A 16,367-nucleotide genomic window follows, 5' to 3' on the forward strand; every position below is an offset into this window, starting at 1 on the left:
AAAGAAAGAAAGAAAGAAAGAAAGAAAGAAAGAAAGAAAGAAATACAAATGTATATTATATGTATATGGGTCAAAAGCCTGATACAAGTCTTGCTGGTTTAGAATCAGGGCATCAACAGGACTGTTCTCTTTTCTGACAGCTCCCAGAGAGAATCTTAACTTGTCATTTTCACTTTTTGGAGGCTTCCCATATATCTTTGTTTCTCCCTCCTTCTTCACAGTCTACCATGGCTGGCTGAGTCCTCATAGCACATCATTCTGATCTCCATCTCTCTCATTATGATAGCTGGGGATTGAACCTAGTGCTTTCTTACTGAGGTATAGCCCCAGCATTTTTGTTTTGAAACAGGGCTTCACTCACTAATTCACTCAACACTCAGGCTTCAACTTGCAATTTTCCTGCCTCAGCCTCCTAGAGTATTGGGATTACAGGAGTATGCTACCATGCCTGCCTCCTATTCTACATTTATCTATCTATGTATCTATCTATGTATCTATGTATCTATCTATCTATCTATCTACCTATCTATCTATTGGTGCTGAGTAATCGAACTCAGAGCATTATGCTTGTAAAGCAAGCACTTATGCTGCTGAGCTATCTCCCCCACGCCCATTGTACTTTCAAAGGCTGATATATAGTGCAGGATTGTTCCTTATTTTAAGGTCAGTTGATTAGCAACTTAATTCTGCCTGCAACTTAATTCTCCTTTGCTGTATAACCTAACATATTCACAGGTTCTGGGAATCAGGATGTGGGTGCCTTTGTGTGTGGGCAACATCCACTATCTGCTAACATACAGACTAAGATGCTTTTCTTAGAGCCTGAGGTTTGAACTTTCTGTAATAAAATATAACTGAGAACATTAAATCATAAGTGACTGTTACTGTTGAGGCAGGAGAATGATATGATTGAACTGAAAGTTTAGGATGAATAGGGACTTAGAACAGAACTTTAGCATGAGACTGCTGTCTGCTTTCTGAGAGGCATTGATTGTCCTCCCCTTCCTATGCACAGGAAGTTAGTTTTAAAATTTCCTACAAGAAGTAGGCTGCACTTATGATGTCTACTTCAAAACCACTTTACTACACATGTGCATAGTACATACATAGCAACCCTTGGTTCCCAGGCTCTCCAATACACGCACAGCCTCATACATCTTATATGCACACTCACTGTCTCACCTATTCTTGGGCCTTTTCTTCTGATCTCAGTGACTTCATTTCTTTCCTCTCCTGGCGCACCTGAGTAACCTGTGTCTTCCCACCAGTCACAGGGGCTTTTTCTGGCAGTAGTTCTTGAAAATTCACTCTTTTCTCATAGAGATACACAAGGAATCTCCAGGGAGCTGCAAATAGTATGTAAAGACCTGTGCTCCCTCACCTTTACCATCTCCCCCATGCTGGCTATGATTTAACTCCTAGGATAATTCTCTTTCCTGACACCTGTAGAGTCACATGTCTATTAAATATTTTCTGTTGAATGTTTCCTATCCTTTGATATGTTTCTATAAAGCAGTATTGTCCAATAGAACTTTCTGCAGAGGCAATACAATACCACATCTGTGCTGGCCCATGTAGTATCCATAGCCACATATAGCTATGAACTCTTGAAGCGTGGCTAGTGCAGCCGGGTGGTCTTATAAATTGCATTTTAATTTTATTTAATTTTAATATAAATTGCAACATGTAGTTAGTGCCTACCATGTCGGACAGCACAGCACAGATGTACAAAACTAGACATGCTGAACATGCTAAGGTGGTCATAACAGTGTTTATGAGATGTTCAATAGTGTATGACAAGAACAGACTTTTAGAAAACCTAGTTTAAGCTTTGGCTAAACACTTCTGATTTGTGGGCAAGTCATTTAATATCTCTGAGTCTAGTTTTAACTTCAGAGTTTAGTACTAGATCAGAAAGGGGAGTGGCAGTTGACCACTGACCTAGAAGAGAAGAATATTTTGCCTCTACACTGCTTAGAATTGTTGCATGGAGGTCAAAGTCAGATTTTGCTTCTGTTGGTTTTATTTCTGTTTTTCGATATTCTAAACACTGTGTGCTCTTTTGGCCTGTCTCAACGGACTGTACTTACTACTGCCTGTGTTACTGCACAGGGATGATCATACATACATGAGAGAGCTATATGGAGTCAGAGTGGAACAATTTAGGTAAAGCCACCAGTGCTGTGCTGGTGGCTTTCATTCATTCAGCAGGCATTGACTTAACACCTGCCATCTAGCACAGTGCTAGATGTTGTGGATATAGCAGCAAACAGGGAAGAGAGGACCTGCTTACTAAATGGGAGAGCAGGAGAAAGCGCATAAGTGTATTTTGATTTCCTTTGTTAAAGTATTATGTTTTATGTTTGAGTTGTCTTTAGTTGTTGCAGAAATCAAAATCGATTCATATGATACAGTTTTACCGATCTTCCTTTATCTTTGCTTGGTGAATAATACCATATTTTATTAAAATGTTAATCTGAAGATCTCCTGACAAATAATTATGGACATTATGAAACCTCCTTACTTTTAAAAAGAATAGGTGTGTTGATATATCATTCATGTGTGGCAGAGTTCAGTCAATACAGTGAACAGTATAGTGTTTTTAAGACCCTTTACAGGGTAGTGCGCCAGCCTGAAGGCCAGTTTAGAGCGTTATCATCCCAAGAGGGCATCTTTACCCATTAGCAATCACATGCCCATTCTCTCTCTTCACCCTAATCTTAGGCACCCACTAATCTACTTTCTGTCTCCATAGATTTGCCTTTTACAGACATTTCATAGAAATGGAATCATACAACATGTGGTCTTTTTAAAATTGGCTTCTTCATTTAGTGTAATATTTTTGATACTTATTTTATTATTGAATAATATTCCACTGCATGAATATTTTATTTATCCATTCATTAGTTGATGGACATTTGAGGTGTTTCTACCTTTTGGCTGTAATGAACTATGAGTATTTGTGTATAATTATTTTTTAACATGTTTTCACTTACTTTGATTATGTATGGAGGAGTGGAATTGTCAATATGGTAACTTTAATTGGTAACATGGTAACTCTATATTTTCTGTTTTGAGGAACTAAAAAGATTGCCTTCCAGGGACATATAATTTTGCATTGCTACCAGAAGTATTTGAGCATTTCAGTTTCTCTGTATCCTCATAGATATTTCCTGTTATCTGTCTTTTATTACAGCTATGTAGTGGATATGAAGTTCTACCTCAATGTGGTTTTGATTTGTGTTTTTCTGATTATTATAATGTCAAGCATTTTTTCATGTGCTTATTTTTATATCTTTTTTTGTGGAATGTCTACATGAATCCTTTGGCCCGTTTTTAATTAGGTTGTCTGTCCTCCTTTCCTTTGATTTTGGCCTCAACAGGATGCTGATATGCTAACTGGTGATGAGCAAGTATGGAAAGGGGTGCAAGAATCCCTGAAAAAAATTGAAGAACTGAAGACAAACTGGAGTATCCTTTCATCTTGTAAATTGAGTTGGACTCTTGGGATTATTTCTTTATTGTTTGAAGCTTGATGTTAATGAAGCCAAAGGTGAGATTTGATTTCTCTGTAAGGTTTATTCTGTCCCATAGCCATAACTACACCTCTGGGCCCAGCCAAGGATTTGAGTAATGGCTGGGGAAGGTTGTAGTAAATCAGCATGAATACCTTACCACCTTTAGATAGTACGGCCAGTAAGAGTAGGAAAGGTAGCAGTAGATTATATATATATATATATATATATATATATATATGATTCCCTAACTCTTATAACCACTTTCTTCTCTGGGGAAGAAGAGTTTAGAATCTTTATAATTTAATATCATTAACTCTCACACCTAGAAGCTTCAGAGTGAATCAGGCATGACTACAACACCAGCAGCAGGAGTTGCTGCATAATAAATTGGGAGTTGCTGCATAATAAATTTTCTTGAGAGTAGTAGGTCAAAGTTCAGAGAAAATGAAGAGAGCACATGATGGAAGTCATCTGGGAAATGCCAATGTTGTTTCATTATATGAAAGGTGCCCCAAATCAGGGACAAGATTAGATAGGTAGAGGTTAAGGGGGAGATCACTTCTAATGAAGAATTTTACTTGGGCAAAAATGTAACAAAGGAAAACCACAGGAAAGAATGATAAGAGTGAAAAAAGTTTATAAAAAGGTCCTCTGATGTTTTTGCTTTATTATTATTAGGAAAAAAGAAAATTTGCAAAACAGGTTTCCACACAACAAATAATGTTTTTAAAAGCATTATAAAGGACAGAAAAGGTAGCTTGATAGATATTTCTAATTCTAAAGGTGAATTATACAATTTCAGAAATTAAGAAATTATAGTTCATTGACTTTTTTTTAAGTAGTCTTACTAAAAAATCTGCAATTGTTGACTGAGAAATAGAAAAGAAAGCTGTGATCACCAGAATGCTATATAGATTCACTAGAAGAAAATATATCCGTAAAGTCATGTGTTTTTTTAAGTAAAATTTATATCAGAGTCTCTAAAGGGATATACAGGAAGAAGTAAAAAATTTATAGTAGATACAAACAGAACCAGGTGTCTAACTAAACTGTCAGATGGTTGTACTGAAAGAATGATGCTGATTAGATCACTGTTACTCTGGTCTTCTTTGTTCCAATATCAATTTTAATTCAACATCATGTCAGCTTCCCCAGCTTCAGAACAGAATACCTGACACCCACAATTTGAAGGAGGAGAGGTTTATCTTGGCTCACAGTTTGAGTAGATTTAGTCTGTGTTTGGCCAGGTGCAAGGCAGGAATTGCCATGTGGAAGGACCTGGTGGAGGAAAACTGCTCCTATCATTATGGCCAGGAAAGGAGAAGTCAGGATCTGGGAATGAGAACATAGGTCCTGTGCCCAGCAACCCACCTCCCAGCAGTTCCATCTCTGAACAGCAAATTCTTCTGCAAACTCATGAGTGAATTCACACACACACACATGATCAAATAACCATCTCTGAAACTTTTTTTTTTCATCATTTAAATGTGAATGGCTTCCTAGACTTTAGCCTTCTTTTTCCTTTTTTTCCCCCTAATTTTATTGATAAATAGCAATGAGACAGTTGCCAAAAAAAATCGGTAGGACAGTTTCAATAATTAACACACTGCATACATTCTTCCTAGTGGTTAATTGCTGTACAAGAATCATTCTATTCGTTAAGAGAATGTAACTATATATCTATCCAAACCACTTTGAATACACACATACAAAATGGACACACATCTGTATACCCTTTTTTTGTTAAGTTCCGTTATTTGAATATTATCGGTGTGTAAACTCAGCAAAATATTCTAAAAGAGTCCAGTAGCCCATAATAGTATTGGGTCTTCCGCTTGACTGGCAATGTCAGAAATTGTTGACGTGAGTCCCCTACAGCTCAACATAACAGCATGGCTTTACTTCTTATATTTTGTTTTTATACTTTTCTGCTGGATGGCCAAGACCAAGGTAAAGCAGGACCTATGCAACAAGAGTTGTAGCTTTTGGGTCTGAATAAGGTCAGTGAAATCCCCTCAGGATTTATCCTGAGATCCTGCACCTCAGATTGTAGAACCTTTGTCAGTGTCAGCCATGTGGATAAATCACGGCCATTGCTTGGCCAATGTGCTCTCTGTGAAAGCCTGAGAGAATGTTTTCTCTCCATGTGACTCTCCTTAGGCACACTCTACATCATTGATCACTTTCCTCTTTGGCCCCATAATCTCCTTGATCAGAAAATTTGGGACACTGCTGAGTTACATGACATTACAGTACAAGTTCTCATATGTCCTGAGTCTTAACTGACCTTAGAAAGTTAGGGCCAAAATGTTGGCTTTCCTTGCAGTCCTCCTTTCTCTCTAATTTTGGTCTGCAAACTTAGGTTGTTAACCATCCAGAAGACAAGCTTATTGTTATTACCATACAACTTAGGCTGTTAAGCTTAACCTCACTATCTGTCTGCATATCAAACATCTTAGGCATAATATGGAACAGGTACTTTTCATCAAGTATTGATATGTTGAACTTTAAGTCCCTACAGAATATGATAAAAAAACATTTAAAAATTAGAATATATTTTAAAAATAGGCATAAAGGATTATATACGTCTTATGTTTACACATAAGTCCAAAAATCTCACCATATACAATCTTGAAGCAAGACAGTCCCACATTATTCCTTTTCCTGTCTCTTGCTTTCATTCACTACCCCCTTCTTCTTGAACAACCACCTACCCAAGAGACATCATAGCAGCAACTGGCATGTCATGACAAGCAGCCCATATTCAGAAGACCAAAATGACAGGCACTCCAAGCATGAAACTACTATTACAAATTACTATCTGCAGTGCAGAAACTTTGAGGGACATTTTAGTTCTAAACTGTAACACCTTGAGTAACGAAATGGAACATAGGTTTATCAGATGTCTGAAGATGTGCAGATGGGAAGCATAGAAGATTTGGGATGATAGAAGCAGAGTTCAAAAGATTCCTTAAAGTTTTGTGTCTGAGCTTCAAGATATGAAATTTGATAAAAGTTTATGTAAATTCTACTATTTGGGTCCAAACATCCAATCATATAAATATGCAGAAAGCTAAGCAACAGAATATATGAAAGAATTTTAGAACTTTAATAAACAGCGAAATTTAATAAAGTATAAGACTGTGATATATCCTCCAAATGATGACTATGATCCTAGGATGTATTCTGAGTAATACAGAATATAAACTAAGAAAAAAGATAGTATTGATCTGGTCATAACTGAAATCTTACATTTAGTTTGGGGTAGGACACACTTAAGAAGGATGTAGCAAAACTGAAAGAAGTTTTCAGGAGAGGAACCAGAGCTTAGGAGAAATTTGAGAGCCCATGTGTAGGTGAGATGGAAAATAGCAGGGAAACAGCAAGTTCTGCAAGCAAGAGGTCCATGTTCCTGGGCTTACAGGGCCATTACACTGAGAGCATGAAACTTGTTCTCTGTGATCCCATGTGACAGATTGAGGGTCTGTGAATGATCCAGTGATAGTTCAGTCTCAACTGTACAAAGTTTTACCAATAACTGACTGCTAGGTACCTTGTTGGTCATAATCCACCCTGTTACCCATGCAAAAATCAGAAGACACAGCCTCCCATTTCACAACTCTTCCTACAGAGCGGAGTAGTAAACTGTACATGAACACATGCTATTTTTTTGGTAAGTAGCATCTAAAGATCCTTTTGTAAAAGCTTGGTCTCTAGTGTGACAGCAGTAAGAGGTACTCTGGACTTTTAAGAGGTAGGGACTCATAAGTCCTTAGGTCACTGGGGAGTATAACCTAGAAGGAAACTATGTGATCCTCCTCTTTCATTGTCTCTTTGCTTCCTGCCTTGAGGTGTGAGCGCTCATGCAGACATGTGTTCCTGCCATTGCCATCAGCTCCTTGATAACAGAGCAGTTTTGGACTTGACCCTACAGAACCAAAGGCTAAAATATGCCTCCCTTAGTTCTTAAATTTCCTGTGTCAGGTATTTCATTATAGCGATGCAGAGCTAATACAATACCTATTATGGACAAAATATATATTTATTTCTAGGAGCATCGAAGATAATAGCATTCAGTTCTTGGAGATTAAAGGAGGTTCCAGAGAAGAAGTGATAGCTGATTTGTGCCTGGGAGGATTAGTAGGTGTTCATTAGGAGGCCATCAATGAAAAAGGGAATCCAACAGAGGGAGTAACTGTGCAAACAACACAGCACAAGATGCCATGCAGCAGGAAGAATGCCAGATGTCAGTCCTAAAGGATGGGACACGGCAAGGCCTAGTGCCATGTGTAGATTAGGGATTTTAGGTAGGAGGGGCCCCAGGATGATTTTAAGCAAGAGTGTACATGAGTATATGGATCAGAGCTTTTTGTTCTGACAGTCTTTGAGTCTGAACAAGTTGGTTAATTTCCAAGTGAATTGACTTTGCTCTCTTTTCTTTTCTCACCTAATCCTCTTCTAGTTACTCAAAAGTAATCAGGAAAAAGGTTATCTTTCTTGCCCACAGGGATCTGTCTTCTGTAGGTGGGCTTCCCAGGCCTGCTTTAGCCCAGAGCTGTGCCCCTCCCCAGAACAGTGACTTGTAGTGAATACTACACAGATGCCAAGGACTAAATCTTTGAGCAACTATACATCTGCATTAGCTTTGGGGAAAGCCTCTTAGTTAAAATTATTCTTTTTTCTCTCTCTCTCACTTGGGTGTTTTGCAGGAGAGGTTTTGCCTTGTGTGCCAGGAGATGGCTGCCAATGTTGTGGAGGGAAATTGGCACCAAGTCCTTCACGGCTTGTGTGGGGATATAGTAGATGTATTCCTCTGCATAGCTGCAGAGCATCTCATCTGCTTTCAACTTCTAAGTCTTATTATCTCAAACCTTCTTAGAATGAGTTGCAATACATAAAAATGAGTAGACTCAAGTAGAGGTCAAACAACACAATGTTAAAATAAAGTGCAAGTCTTGCCACAGAAATATATAGCATTGTGGAAGAGACAACCATTCCTCCTGACAGTTGGTCAGATATCTAATCTTGGAATGAAAAGCCACAGAGGTTAACCCAGCAATCTGTTGAAAAATCAGTGGGCTGCCTAAGATACCACATCCTCCAGCTTCTGGAGGATACATTGAGTAAACTGTAAGCATCTGTGTCAGATGACTGCAAAAGAAAATCACTAACCCTTTTTTTTTTCCATAAATGGACCCTTTCAGGGACTAGAGTGAACTCCTGATATCCAGGGTTCATTCTAAAACAATAGGGGTCTCCGGTGCTTGAAGTATCAGCAAGAAAGCCATGCTTTCGGGTGGCGTGTTCTGTCCCTGCTGAAAGGGAAATATATTTCCCTTGAGGGCTCATGAAGTTATTAGCCCTACTCACACAAGTATCCTGATTGGGCTTGCTAATTTTCGAAGCATTTTGGAAAGCAGTACTCTGAGGGGAAAGGTAGATTTTGCTGGAGAAAGGGCTATGAGAGCATTGTTGTATACAGCAATCTATCTGCTCAGGGCAGGAATCACTATGCTAGGATCGCAGTGGAGAGGTACAAGTTAGAGGGAGTGGGTAGCCGTGGGCTGTGAAGAGATAGAGTCATGTGGGAGTGAAGGGGTAGTGGTATGCGGCTTCCACCAAGCCCACTCCCCTCTTTTCCTTAAATCTACACTTGCTTCCAGGTCAAGACCAAAAGGAAGGAGGAAGACCCTGGTGTCTGTGCACCATGTACTTTGTATGTGCCACTAAATGTTTCCATGACATTAGGCATTTTTATTTCTGGCTTTTCTCAAACCACTGTTTTCTCAGAACCTTGGATCTGACTAATGACAGAACTAGCTAAGATTTGAATCCAGTTTTATCTGCAACCAAAGGCTATTTCTGCTGCATCTGGAATCTTCAGACTCTTTCCCCCACTTGAGATTCCAATATATGAAAGCAGATGAATATAAAGCTCCTTGGAGTGGGGTGGGCAGCCCCAACCCAGCATCCTTCTGGCTCCAAGTGCAATGTGGAGCAGTGTGGCAAAAACTGAGATCCTGAAGTCCTGCATCTTAGCCCTCAGCTGTCCCCGTGACATAGGCACGTTCAGCATACCAGGTTCTCAGTCCTCTGCCTGCCACCATAAGAAGTCTAAAAAGTAAGGTTACAAGTCAGACACAGTGACACTCTCCTGTCATCCCAGCTACTCTGAAGGCTGAGGAAAGATGATTATTTGAATCCACGATTTGGAGACCAACCTGGCCAATATCACAAAACTCTTGTCTCTTAAAAAAGAAAGATAAAGTGAGGTCACAAAAAGGCTCTGTGAGATTGATTATTGATTCATGGTTAATGAGGAAGTCCATAGCACTAAGAAGGCAACATTGGATCTTCTCATGTTTTTTAAAGTATCATTTCTCCTGGCTTGCAATTTATATGCAAATATTGTTCTTAATATTTTCTTTAAGGGCGTGAAATAAGGGTACTTTTATTTGGTCAAGTATAGATTTGGATCACTTTTGCTTTATCATTTGAAAAGTTAAATATACAACCAGCAGAAACAAGTTTCTTCAAATTGCTGCCCCTAGTGAGTGCCTATGGGATGTGTGTGCTTTCAGTTTCATGTATGCCCAAGTTTCAAGTGACCTAGAAGCAAACATGCTCTACCTTCTGCAAAAGGAATCTCACTAAAGCTTCTTTAATTTCAGATCAGTTTTTAAACATAAGCCAACAGAGTAAATAACTTGAAATGGAACTAAATTTTCAACGCAGTTCAGTGAACCGCTTCATTCACTTTATGACTAGGTTTAAAGAGAAAATGCGTACAAGAGTGAAGAAAGAGTGTATCTTTGGAAAAATTTAATCTCCCAAAGCACAAGCTTGGTTAGAAGACGGTTTGTTAGTGTAAACAGAATTTACTTCACTGAGATGCCACTTACATGTTTTTGTTTCTCAAGTGTGTTTTCAGGTGGCTCATCTGTGCAAAATAATGGATGCATCCTCCCCTCCTGTGCCTGGGAGCTCATCAGCGTTTTTAAGAATCTTATTTTACTTATGTTTTTCTCTGATGAAAACAATGAATCCTTAACTAAGGTTAATAACAGAGTGGGAGCAGGTTCTGGCCATGTGCCAGTCTATCATAAGCAGCAACTCTGAACGGCTTCCTGATATCAACATCTACCAGCTGAAGGTGCTTGACTGTGCCATGGATGCCTGCATCAACCTTGGCCTCCTGGAGGAGGCGCTGTTCTATGGCATTCGGACCATGGAGCCCTACCGGTGAGACCCAGGGAGAGGGCTGAAGGGTACCCTAGAGTGTCTGCACTCTGGGTAAAGAACACATGGCAAAGTCTTTCTGATTACTATTTTATATCAGGTGTTCCTGTCTGCTTCTCAATCAATGTTTTGTTCCTTGTTTTATTTGTTTCTTTGTTCATTTACATATGCATTCATTTGTCACTTGTAAAACTCCTTTGGGGTGTCAGGCGCTGTAGTGACACAGAGATTAGACTCTGTCTCCATGTGGAGCAGATGATCACAATATAGTGGGCTGCCAGGGACAGAGGTGACCTTAGGGTGTCAGAGACAAAACAGCTCAGACCTAGTGAGGTAGAACACTGTGTTCTTAAGTCTTTGCTGGCCCAGATAAAGGTATCCAATATGGGGCCCTGCATCTGTTTAACCAAGGTGATGGTTCCTTCTGTATATTTGTCCAACTTGGTGCTTCCCAGAGCACTTTGCCTGAATCATTTGCTTTCATAGTTACCTTGTGACCCAGGTGGGGGAGCAGGGAGATTACCTTACTCAAAGGGTCATTAAGTCAAGTGAAGCAACTGTTGATGATTGATTCACTATTTAGTGACTTTCTGAAGCTCCTCCAGATGAGTGGGGTTCTTCCTCTGAGGTTCTTGTAACTGGGAGGAACTCTGGGGGAGGCATGTTTAAGTGGATGTTGACAATTCAACACCCATGGTTGTGAGGCCTCCATTTACTATGGATTAAGAACATAAGTGTAGATAGAAGTCAAGACTGAGATCAGTCCCAGGGGGAGGATACAAAGACATAGGAACTATAACAGTGGCAGCAAACCTATAGAATGTGTGTCACACCTCTTTGTTATCATTGAAGGCTCAATGATAAAAGATTTGCTATCACTGAACTATAATCTAAGGTTGCAAACACCCAGTCTCTAGCACAGAAAAACAGCACTGATAAGACGCTGCCTTGAAAAGTCCATGGGATTCAGAAGGAACCCTGGAGAGCAAGAGCACCATTTGAGGAGGATGTTGAAATCCCCACCAAGAAAACAATATCAGCTGCAAGGGGCTAAGTAAGGGAGAAGCCAGGTCTGCACCTCTGTGATATGGGCCAACAGGCAGGAAAGTGAAGGTAGGGATGGGAGCAGAGCACAGGGTGCTCCTAATCTTCACCAGGGCAGAGAGATGAGACAGAACAGGGAGGGGAAGTGAGCAGGATCCACATGACAACAGAAGTGAGTCCAGGGCCTGGGACATTAGTGCAGACAAAGGTAGGATGCCAGAAATGAGGCAATTGATCAGCAAGCCAGGCCGGGCCAGGAGCTTGGTGCAGACAGAGAAGATCCCAAGGATGGCAAAAGCCCAACCAGCCAGGTGGATGGCAGAGCTCCATCAGCCAGCTAGTGGCAGCAGTGTGACCCTGCGGGTGTTTCTGGACTTTCATAAGTGGTTTCTTTCACTGCTTTGTGGGTGAGCAGCTTTGGAGTCCAGACTGTGAGTCATCTTTAATCAAACTTACAAGAGTGCCTTGAGGGAAGAGACTGTAGACTTTCCCATGAGCAGTGAACTATCTGGTTCAGTATGATGAATTGTGTGGGTTCTCAGAAAATATGAATTGAATATGCAGAGATAAGGCCTCATTTTCAGAGCCACGATGTTGCAAAGGCAGGTTGCGGAGGTTGGCATTACTACTCTGGAAGCTGGGCCTGATCTGGATGACTGGATGGATTCCAGCAGGGAGCTGCAGGCCGGGAAACTCCTCCTTCCCCTGGGTCTCAGCAGCCATCCACCACATGCTCTGATCCCTCCTCCACCTCCCCTTCCTCTCAATATCCATGGCACTCTACTAGGCCACTCAAGAAGCATTAAAACTTTAAATCTGTGTGCACTTCCATGAAGAAGGCCACGAGGATTTCAAGAATGTTCATTCTTTATATGCTTCAGGTGCTTTTCTCCTCACCTACTGAGGCATCTCTCCCTCACCCCTTAATTAACTGACAGTTTTGAATCTGACCAAAGGGCCTTTCTTAAGGCCAAGTCATCCAGAATATGCTCCCTGATGAACGGAAAACATTTGGTTGTGTTTCTATGATGTTTGGCAGGTCACATCATCTCCATAAATGTGTATTGTGTGCTTACATGAGGTGACAAATTTCCAAGCCTCCATTGTTTTCCTAGGATTTGCTATGGAGTTTTTCTGTAGTATGCTACACTGATCTACTTCAAGTGAGTAGGATTTGAAACCTTTCTGTCAGAGTTGTTATAGAGGAAAAGACTTTAAATAATCCAGATCCAATGAAATTAAGAGAAATGGCTGCAGTAGGTGCTGGCATATTTTGCTCCTTTTCCATTTTCTCAGATAGAAGTGACAGTAACTGTATACAAATCCGCCAGAGGCCCTACAAGTCCTATCACAATCTTAGGACACCAGGTAGGAACATGGGAGCTGGCAGTGGCCTTCATCCTTCACATATGTATGAGGGAATTCACACTAGTGCTATCAGCGGTCGACACAGTCGCCCTGAAACAGCTGATATAGGTGGTCTTTTTGCTGTCCTTTCACCAAGGACATGGACAGTTAGCTTGGCCTGAGTTACTGACTGGATTGCCGTATACCCCAACAGTTTTACAATGTTAATATACTGTTTGCAATGTCTGTATTGAGGTCAGGTCTCTAGAATGCATTTTGTCACTTCTGACTTGAGCTAAAATTTAACTGTTGACCTTAGAAGACAAAGGTGCGTGTTCCGGGGCTGGGGAGATGGCTCAGTAGAATAAGCACTTCCCTGGCAAGCGCAAGAGCCTGAGTTCAATCCCCAGTTCCACCAGACAAAAAGAAAAAAAAAGGAGAGATGAATTTTTGGGGCCAGGGAGATGGCTCAGTGGAATAAGCACTTCCCTGGCAAGCGCAAGGTCCTGAGTTCAATCCCCGGTTCCACCAAAAAAAAAAAAAGGTGCGTGTTCCATTTTTATCTAAAGCTGCTCTCAGCTCCCTTTTTCTTACTTTGTCATTTATTTTTACTCAATAGATTCTACTTAGTTTTTTATGATGCAATTTAATTTTTTTTATGTTTTATAAAGCAAGTTGAAAATAATATACAAAAAAAGACTTAATCTTAGTACTAGGTTGTATCTTCTGAGAATATGTGTATATATTTGTGCTAGTGTAAATAAAAAACTATGGTATATTCTTGAGGTGAAATATTATATATCTTTTAAAAAGAATAACAGGAGCATATATCTATGTGTGTCTGTCTCTGTTGAAAAGTGAAGGAAGCAAGTTGCTCTCAGAATCAGTGCTCTCTTTCACAGTCATGGGCTGTATCTTTGTGAACTGCTGGGGCTGAATCCATAGGTTAAATCCATGTGTCTGCTAGCTACACCATAAGCCATGTGCATTTTAAATTTGGATCTGCCCCCAAATTGTGCCTGATATTCTCCAGAGTGTCAGTCTTTCCTCAAGGGGGTATAAGAAAAAATGATAGCCATTGATTTTTATCACACGTGCTCTAAATTTATTTCAAAATATGCAGGGGCTTTCTTTTCCTTGATTAAAGCCTGAAATATGGGATGAGATTTGTTCATATTGATGTTATCCATTAATAGTGTTTTTTTAAAAAAAATTAAAAAGTAATAAAAAAATTAAATATGGTACAGAATTTCACTGATCAAGATGATAGGAATTTAACAATGCTTGCTTTTTTATTTTATTGAGAAACAAATAACAATGAGACAGTTTCAAAACAGGTCAGTAGGACAGTTACAATAATTAATACATTGCATATTGTTGTCTTTGTAGTAGTTACTCATAGTACAAGATGCAGACATGATTTCCTGTCCAAACACTATTAGTATGAATCTTCCTTCTCACAGAATTAAGAGAAAGTAGTTGTTATATCTATCCTATTTTGTATATACAGATACAAAATGGTCCTTCATTTGTATTCCCTTATAGCTTGTCAGAGATGGGTATTCCATTGCAATTTAAATATTGTGTGTGTATATATTACATGTTGTTGTCTTCAAATTAGCTGTTCAGGTTACCAGATATAAACATGCAAAATTGATTCAAAAATTTTGTTCAGATTACTAGATATAAGCATGCAAAATTGATCCAAAAATTTTAAGCATTAACTATTCCTTTCAGTAGACCAGTAGAAATTAGCAGTACAATTATCCCAGCTATCCTGTGTGTGTATATATATATGTATTTTTTTCCCTTCTTTCTTTTCTCCTTCCTCTCTTGTTCCAGTTGCTCTTTCATTTGGGAAGTTTCTTTCCCTTTCACAGTATTGAGGAATGGATAAAAAGATGTGGTATTTTCATACAATGGAGTATTACTCAGCTATAAAGAAAGATAAACTCAAGGCTTTCATAGATAAATGGATGCAACTAGAGACCATACTTATTAAAGTGAAATAAATCAGACCCGCACATGTGTAAGCATCATATTGTATCCCTAATGTAAGAACCTGAAAGTGTAAACAAAATCATGAACAGTATTTTTGTGGCAACAGCAACGAAATTGTTGTTGTTGTTTTTTTGCAATGAAATTTTTGTGAGGTACTTGAGAAAGAGGCAGAAGAACAAGAATGTTAGGAAAGGAGAAAAACCCTCAACAGAAGAGAGTTGTAGCTGGCAAGATAGCTCATTAGAATAAGCGCTTGCCTGGCAAGCACAGGGTCCTGAGTTCAATCCCCAGTACTGCCAAAAATAAATAAATAAATAAATAAATAAATAAATAAATAAATAAAAATTAATATATCCAGATATCCCTCTTAAGCCCAAGCTGGAAATGAAAAGTAAAATAAAATCTAGATATCACATGAATCTTTAGATCCACAAATTCAAAAGAAGAGTTTAAAAAGTTTTAAAAAAAATTGTATTACCTACAAAGAATCAGTATATCAACAGATGTCTTCAACAGCAAGAATGGAAGCCAGAAAACAATGGAACACTATCTTGAAAACATTAAACTAATAAGCTGGGTCTTTTTTTTTCCCCCTAGTACTGGAGATCAAACCCTGGTATGCTCTGCCACTGATCTACATCCCCAACCCTTTTCATTGTTTTGTCTTTTTTTTTTTTTTTCCCCCTTTCAGAACTAGGGATTGAACTCAGGCCCTTGTGCTTGCCAGGCAAACACTTATTCTACTGAGCTATCTCCCCAGCCCCTCATTGTTTTTTTGTTTTTTGTTTTTGTTTTTGTTTGAGACAATGTCTCACTAAACTACCCAGGCTGGCCTCAAGCTTGCAATCTTCCTTCCTTGGTCTCCCAAACAGCTGGGATTACAGATTTACAACATTGCACTGGGTAACAAGCTAAAATGTTATATCCAGAAAACTGTCATTTAAGATTGAAGCAGGGCAGGCCAAATAGCTCAGTGGATTAAAGCTCATGCAAGCAGGTGCAGGGGCCAGGGGTTCAATCCCTGGGTCTGCTATGCCAGCCCCGCCCTGGGGCACACTGAGACAGCAATTGAGACTGGGAGTGGTGGGTGGTACGCACCTGTAATATCAGCTCTTGGGAGGCTGTAAACAGGCGAATCACTAAGTGTCTGATCTAGTAGTGAGACCCTGAATACCCTGTAGACCACTCCCTAAAATAATAATTAAAAAAAGACTAAGA

At 39.5% G+C, this 16,367-nt stretch overlaps 1 protein-coding gene across 1 annotated transcript in view; it reads left to right on the forward strand.

Moving 5' to 3' along the window:
- Positions 1-16,367, forward strand: part of LOC101577922 (histone-lysine N-methyltransferase SMYD3) — a 201,351-nt gene that overhangs the window by 53,688 nt on the left and 131,296 nt on the right. Inside the window, exons 4-5 of the mRNA XM_023710374.1 lie at positions 3,384-3,471; positions 10,586-10,760. Coding sequence (XP_023566142.1) covers positions 3,384-3,471; positions 10,586-10,760 — 263 coding nt within the window. The remainder of the gene's footprint in view (positions 1-3,383; positions 3,472-10,585; positions 10,761-16,367) is intronic.

The sequence above is a fragment of the Octodon degus genome, unplaced genomic scaffold (assembly GCF_000260255.1).
Source record: "Octodon degus isolate 3935 unplaced genomic scaffold, OctDeg1.0 scaffold00017, whole genome shotgun sequence".
Taxonomy (NCBI): Eukaryota; Metazoa; Chordata; class Mammalia; order Rodentia; family Octodontidae; genus Octodon; species Octodon degus.